Raw genomic sequence first — 11,009 nt, forward strand, 5'->3', positions numbered from 1 at the left:
GTCACAGCATCTTACCATGTGCCCAATGTTTTTTTTAAGCTGTCATTTCACCACTAACCCAGGGAGCGGAATGACAATTTATAGAGAAGGCCCTCTTTCTCTAGACTCTTCACTAACTCTTCTCTAGGTCTTACTGACTGCTTCTGCAGGGCAGAGAAAAAAAAGAGCCACAATAAAATGGAAATTTTCTAAATGTCTTCTAAAACCCTCTTTTAGGAGGGGGTTACTATTTTCTCCCTCTCACCCACTCCTGTAAAGAGGAGATCCCATACATCACTGATCTTCCATTCAATGCTTGTCTGTCAGGCATCTTCTGTGTGGGAGACCCATAAGGGAGGATGGAGAGAAACAAACAACTGGTCTACCTCTGGAGCTGAGTGCGGACAGGACTGACAGCCACTGCCTGAGAACTGCCAACGGCCAGGAACAGTGCCCGGCCTATGTCCCAGTTTACCTCACCCTAAACCTGCGGGCTACACATTTGTGAGTGACTCACATTTGCCAGATGGGGAAACTGAGGCTTGGAAAGGTGGAGTGGCCCCTTGGGCTAAGTCTACACTTCCACTCAGTGGGAAAGACCACACCAGCAGAGGGACAGCACGGTGCAGGGATTGGGGGGGGTGGCGCGGGTGCTCAGTGTCTCGGCAAGATCCCCAGAGCTCAGAGCGGCAGGGAACAGAGCAGGGGAATGATTGCAAAGGCGTCCTGGAGGAAGCAGCATTTGATTACGTCACCGCCTGATTTAGATTCTCCATTTCAATAGCAGTGTTCATCATCACGCTGCAATAATAAATAAGCTGAGTCAAGGGAACTGAGCGAATATTGTGTAATGAGGACTGTCTTGGGAGAAAGGGATTGGACAGGCAGATTTATGCAGCATGGGGACAAATACTACTTACTTGGCAGAACATAGCCGAGTTAATGTCATTTTGAATAAGTTGTTTACCCAGTGATTATGTGATGAATGAATATCAAAAGGCTCATTGCATAAAACTGCAGTTTGAATGGTTACTATATTCCTAGATTTGATTGCAGTCACCACTGCAGCACAAAAAGTAAATCAATTTAAACTGTCTCCTGAAGAAAACAATGTGTAATAAATGGGCTAATTAACAGGCTTGGGTGTTTTAAAAATCCTCTCCATCTTTGAAAAAAGTAACCACAAAAAAATCATTTCAAAGTTGGCCTTAGAAATTAAAAAAACAAACACAAACAAACAAAAAAACTAACGATAAATGTCTCCTCAGTTACACAAAAAATAGTAATAATGATAACAATTCAGTGCTTACCTGGCTTTGAGACCCTCCCTCCTGGTTCACACTTCCCTCCCTCTGATCTTCCTCCCAGTCCTTCTCACATGCACCTTCCTGAAAACCTCCCTTCTCCTCCTGCCTGGACTCCCCTCTCCTGTCCGCCCACCAGCCACTTCTCAGCCTCTCCCAAGCACACCAGGCTGCAGCTCTCTCTCTGAAGGGCAAAATTGCATCCCCCACCTCTGGTGGCCATTAGGAAAGAGCAGAGGTGAGAACGTCAACGCTATGAGGGAACTGTAGGAACCACACCACCAAGTTCTGTGTATAAAAGAGGTCGGGAGTTTGGTCCAAGGTCACAGAAGTAAATCGAGCAGTAGCTGAGGCAGTGACGCATTGAAGGGCTCAGAAGTAGATGCCTGCATGGAAACCGCAGCCCCACCTTGGCCACATATGCTCTTCTGGACCTGACTTCACCTTGTGAGTTTCCTCACCTGTAAAATGCAGCTAGCGTGCAGAGTTGGTGGGAGGCTTAGCTTCCCAGGGCAGCCACACAAGGTACCACAGACTGGGAGCCTTCAAACAACAGACATTTGTTCTCTCATAGCTCTGGAGGCTGGAAGTCTGAAATCAAGATGCTGGCAGGGCTGGCTACTTCTGGAGAAGGAAAATACCAGTCCACGCCTCTCTCCTGGCTCCGGGCAGTTCCAGGCCTTCCTTGGCTTGTGGCAGCATCACTCCAATCTCTGCCTCCATCTTCACACGGCCTCCTCCCCTCTACGTGTCAACCTGCGTACCTCCTCTTCTAGGGACGCCAATCATTGGATTCAAGGCCCACTTAATCCAGTATGATCTCATCTTAATTTGATTACATCTGTAAAGACCTTATTTCTAAGTATGGTCACTTTTATAGGTTCCAAGTAAACGTGAATTTGGGGGAACACTATTCACCCCAGTACACCTACAGGGCTCCAGGGCCTAGCCACTTGCAGAAACCTAGAGGACCTCAGAGCAGAGACTGGAGCTGCGGTCTGCAGGACTCTCCTCCCCTCCTGGCTGGGGACTACCCGTGCCTACACCTTCCAGGCACCCTTCAACAAGGGGATGCTCAGACCCACGGAGTTAGCTCAACGGGAGGTGGAGGAGACTCAGGAGCAGGCACCGCCCTTCTCTACCACTCCTCCCAGGTCAAGCCCTGGGAAAAGAAGAGAGGCTGGAGCCTCCATCACACCTGAAGAGGAAGTGTTCCCACTCCTGCTGCCAACAGCCTGGCTCCAAAACAACACAGCCTCAGCCTCCCCTGGAGCACGCAGGCTGGAAGGCAGGGAGGAGCCAGCGCTGGTGCAGCAATAATGTTATTCTGTGAGGAGGGGATCCAGCTGAGAGCCCTGCCACTGCAGGGGCTTCTCTCTTCACAAACAAAAGGGCTCCAGGCCACGCCGTCCTCAAACAGCCAACAACACATTGGAGCACCAGAAACTTTCTTTATTCAAGCCCAAATCTGCAGTCACCGCCATCCCTCTACCACTCCCTCATCCCAACTTCACCCTGTGTAGCCCCCATCCTCCCCACCCCGGCCCCACCCCTTGCCAGGAACACTCCTCCCGCAGGATCCAGCTCCGCTCAGGGACTTCGAGCTCCTAAAGATGCTTCAGTTTCTGAATTTGCCCACCAATGGTTTCGAGGGCCAAGCCCCCAGGCCCTGCTGGTCCAGGAGGAGAGATAGCTGCTGGCGAGCCTCCTGGTAGGGCCCAGCCTAGGGCAGGAGATGAGACGGAGTGAAAAAAGGGTACTTCCTGGGGCTGCAGGAGAAAGAGGGTCGGAGGGGAGGGAAGGGGCTGACCTTGGCCTCCTCGTAGGTCTTCAAGGCCAGTAGGTGGGATTTCCCGAGAGCTTGGGCAGCCTGGCGGAAGGCCCGGAGGAAAGCTGCCTTACAGAGGCGGGAGGGAGGCCCGAGGGCAGCACTAGAGATGAAGAAAAAGAGACATGAAAATTAGAGGAGGGAAAAGATGGACTCAACTAAAAGGCCTGCACCACACCCCTTACACCATCTCATTTCATGCCATGACAATCGCCGAGGGTGTCGTGGGCTGTCACCGCGTGGGTGACAGAAGCACTGGCCACATTCAGAGTTGTAGGAGGCTGAGCTGGGATTAGAACCCAAGCCGGTGACTAGCTGGACACTCTTATCCCAGGGCAGGGAGATGCGGACCCCTCACCATGCACCCCTTCTCCAGCCCATCCATGGGCCCTTCTTACTCGGCCTTCACACGCCCGGTGCTCACATCCACAACCTCCACGTCAGGGTCCCCCAGGCTCCAGTTGAGGCTCAGTTCATGGCAGGTGTTGGGACTGGGGTCGGAGGGGGCCACGGGGGGCCCCGAAAACAGGTGCAGTGTGTTTCGGGTATAGGGAGGTGGCAGGCATGACCCCAAATCCCTGTCTAGGGTGGGCCGGGTGTGGATGGCACTGTTTAAAGTTGGGGGGTCATGGCAGGGGTCGGCTGTGGGGGCAGAAGGCACAAGACATGACTTGAGTCACCAACACCCTTTCCCATACACCAGCCAGATCCCACCTTCCACCCTCATGCCTCTCAGGGTCCTCACCCAGGACAAGGCTGGTGGCATAGAGGGGAGGCAAGAAGTGGGCCAGCAGGGCGCTGCCCAGTCCCAGCACGGCCCAGCGTGCCAGCTTGTCACTGGCCGAGAGGCAGCCCACGTGGGTGTCCCGGAGTATGGGTGCCAAGTAACACACGGGCTTTAGCTCCCCTCGGATGTGGGCCTGCAGGCGGAAGGGGGTGCTGCCCTCGGAGGACTGTGGGAGGCTGCAGAGGCCGGGCAAGAAACAGGACGTGGCTATGAGAGCCACGGCCGATCTTCTGACCCCGCACGACACTGCCCTTCCCCACCCAGCCACACCCAGGGACCCCATGAGAGTTCCCCACATACTAGATGTCGTGGGCAGCTCCTTTGGGGGTGTTGCTGATGTAGAAGTGTAGGAAGGTCCGGGGCTTGAGGGCAAAGGGGGGCCCGGGCCCTGGCTGGGGGGCCAGCACAGACCGTTCCCTGCCCTTGGGGCCACCCTGTGTCGCCAGCAAGAGCTGCCGGAACAAGAACCTGGGAGAGACAGGGAGAGGAGCAGCTGGGGGATGCCACGTCCTGCCCAGGGCTGCCACAGAGTATCCACCCCACCCACCCTTCACCTCAGCAGGGCCCGTCGAGCGATGACCACACCATGGCAGTCATGGAGCTGCCGGCCCGAGAATTCCAGCCAGCCAGCACAGCTGCTGCTGCCTGTGCCCAGTGCCACCAGCTCGTAGATCTCCTTGGCATGGCCCCTGGCACCTGGGACCTCTGCAAGGGAGAAGACAGAGACAGCCCGGCTTAAGGCAAGGGGCCCATGGCGGCCTTCTGAGGTGGGGGGAGGCAGGGCATCTCTTACCTCTCTCCAAGATGACGGCAGCAACAGTCCCCTTACAGGCCCAGTATGGCGAGGTCATGTCCACCAGGCGGTCAAAGCCAGCGCTGACCACAGCTGCGCAGCGCTGTTCGTGGGTCAGGATGTTCTCTGCACATGGGGGAGAGAGGGGCAGAGGTGGGAGCCCCACAGGCTATGTCCCTCCCTTCGCTATGGGGGTTGGGTCAACAGGGGCCCACCTACCTACATTCACGGAGCCCAGTGGAGGCTTGCTGGGGGTCTTTGGGGGCTCTGGAAGAGAGACAAGGGGAGGTGGGTCACCACGGATGCTGCATTCTGTTCTCCTATCCTTTGTCCTTCAGGAAGCCAAGACGTTCCATTGTGTGTGTGGGGGCAGAGGGTACGGGGGGTGGGCGGAATTCATCATCCAGAAACTAGTCTCTGGCTAGCCCGCTAGCAGTCCCTGTCCCCAGGGTTGACAGGCTTCAAAGGACATTAGGGCAAGGGTCAGCTCATGTCCGCCTCCTGAGCTCTCTGCAGGCCCAGTCCTGAAGCCCAGGTGGTCTCTGCAGCAATTCACCTGCCCACACACATGCGCACGTGCAGTGTTTCAGCCCCCCACTCCCAGCTGGGGCTGGGCCACTTGAGTTACTTGCCGCCTTACCTGGGCTCTCCAGCTGACTCTGGATGTAGCTAAGGGCAGAGAGAGCTGCCTGCTGTTTGGCTTCCTTCTTGCTGTTGGCAGTGCCGGCAGGGCAGGCCACCCCGTCCAGTTCCACACGCACAGAGAAGGGGAAGCAGGGGTCTAGAGAAGGAGAGGAGCGTGAAGTGGCGCCCTGCACTTCATGCCCATCATGGGCCCTTTCTGAGACGACCACAGTGACATCTGCCCCCGTTGAGCCGCAGCAGCCCACAGCTTCCTCCTGACATCTGACACTGAGGGTGGCCAGGATGACAGGTGACAGACGGCTGACTCCTGCACCAGGCACAGCAGTTGCTTTGCTGCTCCAGGCCCAGCATCTCTCAGACAATCCTCAGAAGCCCCTCTGAAAAGGAGTCGGTCAGACCCCATTTTACAAAGGGCACACAAAGGACAGGCAGTGTACCCAGGCAGTGCCAGGACCCAAATCCAGGGTCGTTCTGTTCTCAGGATGATGACCCTGAGCACACAGCACCCCCTCGGGCTTTCTCCAGACACACGGCTCTATTTCTCTTCTACATTTGAAAGGTTTGTCTACCAAACACTATCATTTCAGGGGTCACTTATGACACAAAACAGATAGATGAAAATCCTAGAACTGGGTTCACTTGATGAAAGGGCATAACCTTAGTTCACGGTAGTTGCTGGTACTTGCTGCTAAATTGTTTCCCAAAAGGACTGCCCTTTTAGAAGAGAAGCCACATCTCAGCGCGGCTCACTAGCACTCAGGTTCACCCACTTTAAAAAGGCATCAAGAATGCCAACTGGTAGATGCAGAAGGAATGCTGGCATCAGAAAACCAGCATGCGACAGCCAGCACAATAATAACCGAACCTGGTAACCATCATCAAAAGACACTAAAACCCCGAGGTGACTGTGTTATGGGGAACAGAATATTCACACCGTCTCCAGATACCCCCTCCCCACATGAGTGATTACACACAAGGGGGAAAGTGAAGACACCTGTTGGATGCCACCCTTGTCAGGCCCTCCCAGCTAACATCAGCAGTGGTAGGACATACAGACCACAGCCCTCCTGCCAATAATGCATAGCTTGAACCCACACCCGAAGAAGCAGACAGACCCCAGTGTAAGGACATTCTACAAAACACCTAACTCTTCAAAAACATCATGTCCTGAAGACAAAAACAGACTGAGAAACTGTTTCAGAAAAAAAGGAGATTAAAGAGGTATGACCGCTAAATGTAACAGTTCATGTGGGATTAGAAAAAATAAAGGCCATTATTGGGACAACTGGCAAAACTTGAATGTGAATGGCAATCAGGCAATGGTGTTATATCAATGTTAAACTTTTAGAATTTGATAATTGCACTGTAGTCATAAAGAAAATGTCCTCGTTCTTAGGAAATACACACTTAAGGGGTAAATGGACTTTCAGATTGTTCAGAAAAGATTAATGTGGATATTTTTATGTAAATACATATATAGAAGGAAGAGAGAGAGAGAGAGAGATACACAAAGCAAAGGTGGCAAATATTAAATGGAGAATATGGATGAAGAGTTTATGGGAGTTCTTTGATGCTGCTCTTTGAAATTGTGTCAACATAGAAAATAAAAATGACTAAGAACGGCACCTACTCACGTAAACAGTGGGAAGGATACTGTAAGGCAAACGGCGTGTCACTATAATCTTGTGGTTCAGCTCAGGCTCTGAAAAAAGACTGCATGGGGTTATACTGTACCATGCAGGCAGCTACAACCTCTGTGGCCTGTCTTCCCATCTGCAGAATGGTGTTAACAGTATTGTATTTCTTGTAAGGAATAGTTGTGAGGACTCAATGAGTTAACGTGCCCGAAGCCCTTCAGAGAATGCCTGGCCCATCATCCAGAACTATTGAATGTGAGCTATTATCATCTGTATTGAATCTATTTTCTCATTTTCTGTATTCCCGATGCTCTGGCATTTGTGCCCTTGATCCTGTAGAGACCCCCCCCCCCCAGGTCTACCTAATTCCTGGAAGTAGCAAATGACTCCCCTGCAAGCATCCTTTGATATAGAAACCAGCCAATCTAGAGCTCACACCCTAATCATCAAACTCTCACTCAAGCCAATATTCCTCATACCCTAAATCACCCCAGGGCCAGGTAGTAGACAACTAGGGACCACCCCCTGGGCCCCCTAAACTTACTCAATGTCATGCCTTCCTCACTCCTGAGTTTACTCAGCCTACCTGCATTGCCTCGACCATTCCTTCCCAAGAAAACCCAATAAAGGCTCTGGGCCCTGCTCTCCCCCTCCCTCTTCTGCCTCCTGACCCACCCTAGTCCCTTCCCACGTCGCCCTGCATGGCGAGTTGTGCCTTCAGTTTTTAGGGATCTGTGACTATTGACTTACTCCTTCATGATAATCATTTCCATGTCTGCTGTCCTACCCCACCTAATTAAAGCAAATCCCAATCCATATTTAATACATTATTTCTTTTTAAGCTGTTCATTCAGGGTTCTCTTAGGTAGTTTTACAAAAGGTCCCAACAGCTTAAGGAATGATTTTCTTGCTATCTCCTTAGAAACTAGGAATGCACTGGCTTCGGGTTGGGAACCTGAATTTGGGACCTGGTGTATTGCTGTGCGTGTCTGTGTCTGAGCCAGGAGTGTGGGGCAGAGGACACACATTGAGGAAGAGGAAAGGACATAGTATGATTACATCTCCATGTAGTGCTCTCATTATCAAACTGTGTTTGATCACGTATTTAAGTCTGGGGCTGGCCCTCACTCAGGTATCTCATCTCCAATACTGGAAAGGCAACTGTAACTACCTGTCATTGGTCTTCAAAACAAAGCATGCTGAAAGGATGGGTAGCTGGGGGCACGTCCTTAAACCTCCAGGCGCTTCAGATGGGGATACTGTTCACCCTGTGGTGACCAGCCAGTTAGATGTCCGCTGTAGCCAGCAGTCCTAACATCACACTGCTCACAGCAGGGGGCTGCCTCAGGACCCCAGGCTCAGGCCCACCTCACGGTCCCCACTGCTTCATCTGGGGTTAGCCGGGGACATGCTGCCGTCCCAGGCCACAGGGCCTCACCTGCAGTCTGGTCCTCTCGGAAGATCAGGGAGACGCCTAGACTGGCCGCGTACTTCGTGAGCAAGGCTACGGCCTGGCCGGGAGGCGGGTCTTTGAGCTGTAGGCCCAGATGTCTGGCCGCCTTCCAGAAGTCCCCAGCAGGCCCTGCAGGCCCGACAGAGACCCTCGGGGACTGCCCCGTCTGTTCCCCCAAGTCTTCCTGTGCTTGAGCTGCCCCCAGTACCCTGACTCCAGCCCCCGCCCGGGGCCCACTGTCTCCCGCAGCAGCAGAGGCCAGGGGCTGCCCACCCCCCTCATTGTCCACCGAGCTGGGGGCAGGGGCTGGCTCCAAGGGGTCTTGGCCCAGGCTGGCAGAAGGACGCCAGGGCCTGGGCCGGGGGCTGATCTGCAATGAAGCGGCCAGACGGTGTCTCCTGCGGCCACTTTCGTCAGCGCTTGGGGCCGTGCTAGCCGCTGAAGCCATGGCTGGAGGTGAGGACCTGAGGGGACAGTGGGCCGATCTTAATCTTGCGCCGCCCGCGCCGTTTTACACGCGCCAGCGGGCTTCCGCGTGGGGATCACGCGGTGCACCCTACAGCACGTTGCGAGCTCCGCCCCCTCTTCGCTGAGGGCAATGAGAGTCCGCAGACGTGTGGCAGACAGTGCTCGCAACCAATGGGAAGGCCAGTCTCCTGGACAGCTGAAGCCTGGATGTGGATAGAGTGGACATCCCACTTCAGGTGCAGGGCTTCGGGTGCGGTGATTGGAGCGGCGTGGGGCCTCTCCTAGCAGCCTCTTCGCCCTTAGGTGGTCCTGGGGAAGCAAAGACTAGGGAAGATGTCTGGGGACCCAAGTCCAGCGTCTTATATGGCTTCCACACAAGGATGCCCCCAAGCCACAGCCATCACAGCAGCCCGCCCCTAGCCGCTTAGCTGAGCTTGGGGCTTCTCAGCCAATAAATAAAGGTGTTCTCAATTGAAACAATCCCACGGCATATTCAGGATTTACATTTAAAAACTGTAAACTGTACGCCTTCCTGAAGCCAACTGGAAGTGCTCCTTGGCCAAAATTAAATATTTGGCACCTTTCCCTTTTGTTCTTCAGAAGGGATTTTGAGTTGGCTCATAAAAATACCACAAGACAGCCATTCTTTAAGATGAGGGATTAGGAATGAAGGAGAAATAACAAAATTAAGATGAAATTAGGGATAAAGGCAATTTACACATGGGCTGCTATGATACAGAACACCATAGCAGGAAGGGGGCCACAAATTTAACCGAGTCTTATAGAAGCCAGTGCTGGGGAAAACATGACCAGTTACTCAGTTCACAGTCTCTAAGACCTGTCCCATTGTTGCTGTAGACGCTACCTTTGGGTCTGACATTGCTAACCAGGATCGCTGCTGTGTGTAATCTGGGGCATATACCAAGCAGGTGGTGGAACCAGGAATGTTTAACTTGGAAAGAGTAGATGTGGGAGGAAGAGTAGATTCAACCTCCCAAACATTTCAAGGATTGGCACCAGGAAGAACAATTCTGGTTTTGGGGTATAGTTCAAAGAGCAGAATTAGGCCCAGCACAGCAGTGTTCAGAAATGGAATGATGGCGACCCATATCCACAAAGAGACCTGAACAGAGTTGCGAAACCCAGAGAGGTCACCCACAGGAAATTGCATGAACAAATGGTGATATAGTCATACAATGGACTATTACTCAGTAATGAAAAAAAATAAAAAAAGAAACTACTGCACAACATGGGTAAATCTCATGGGCATGTAAAATGTGATAAAAGACGAAGTGGAACTTTAAGCCAACATAATCAGTGAAGAGGAGCTATGGGAGGAGCTAGGCCTTATGGAACTTCTTGCACTCTATGTAATTGCAAGAATCCTACACCTCAGAACCCTACAGGAAGAAGTCTATGTTTATGGTAAAGCTCCATAACTTCCCCTTCCATTAACTTCTTTTTCCCGTCTCTAAATACTCCTCCATCTTGGCATGCAGGCCAGAGTGTGCTCATGACTTGCCATATTCACATGCCCTGGGTTACAACCCTTGTTTTTCCCAAATCTTTTTTTGGTGATGAGACACCTAGTCATATTATTTTTCAGTTGACAAATGAAAGAAGCCAGACTAAAAGGAGTACGATGTGCATGATCTTATTTATATAAAGTTCTTGAACCGGCAAAATTAATTTATGGTGCTAAGAGTCAGAATCGTGGTTACTTCTTGAAGGGGATATTGACTGGAAAGTGGCACCAAGGAATTTTCTGGAGAGATGGAAATATTCTCTGTCTTGACCTAGGTAGTGGTTGTCTTAAGTTTACACGTATGTAAAAACTCAATGAGCTGTATACTTAAGACTTGTGCACTTTACTGCATGTTAAGTAATACGCAGTAACAAAAGGAGACATAACAGCTTGTTTAGAGAAAGGAAAGAAAGAAGAAATTGAATTGACCTCCCAGTGCAGAAGCTGGATGGATGGCTCGTAAGAGTGGAAAGTGAAAGAATAGTTCCTCAAAGATGTCCAGGGCCTGATCCCCACGGTCTATTAATATGTTGCATCACATGACAAAGGGGAATTAAGGTTGCAGATGGAATTAAAGTTTCTAATCATCT

At 51.9% G+C, this 11,009-nt stretch overlaps 1 protein-coding gene across 1 annotated transcript; it reads right to left on the reverse strand.

Annotated features, from left to right (window-relative positions):
* Window positions 1–2,873: 2,873 nt before the first annotated feature.
* On the reverse strand, window positions 2,874–8,874 carry ADAD2 (adenosine deaminase domain containing 2). Its single transcript, XM_019743706.3, has 10 exons — window positions 8,412–8,874; window positions 5,332–5,472; window positions 4,911–4,958; window positions 4,692–4,817; window positions 4,453–4,603; window positions 4,199–4,366; window positions 3,857–4,074; window positions 3,510–3,753; window positions 3,094–3,214; window positions 2,874–3,006 (listed from the first exon to the last, which is right to left on the reverse strand). Exons 1-10 carry the CDS (start codon window positions 8,872–8,874, stop codon window positions 2,902–2,904), a joined length of 1,785 nt encoding a protein of 594 aa, XP_019599265.3. The 3' UTR covers window positions 2,874–2,901.
* Between the last annotated feature and the right edge of the window lie 2,135 nt (window positions 8,875–11,009).

This window comes from Rhinolophus sinicus, chromosome 8, assembly GCF_057876585.1.
Source record: "Rhinolophus sinicus isolate RSI-liver-muscle chromosome 8, RSI-T2T, whole genome shotgun sequence".
Taxonomy (NCBI): Eukaryota; Metazoa; Chordata; class Mammalia; order Chiroptera; family Rhinolophidae; genus Rhinolophus; species Rhinolophus sinicus.

What these genes read in the sequence shown, in the direction of transcription:
- ADAD2 (XM_019743706.3), bottom strand. Translation starts at nt 8,874, where the DNA reads ATGGCTTCAGCGGCTAGCACGGCCCCAAGCGCTGACGAAAGTGGCCGC. An exon ending in ACCGGGCGTGTGAAGGCCGA is followed by an intron (nt 3,215 to 3,509) that starts GTAAGAAGGGCC and finishes CTTCATCTCTAG; the next exon opens with TGCTGCCCTCGGGCCTCCCT. An exon ending in AGACCTACGAGGAGGCCAAG is followed by an intron (nt 3,007 to 3,093) that starts GTCAGCCCCTTC and finishes CTCCTGCCCTAG; the next exon opens with GCTGGGCCCTACCAGGAGGC.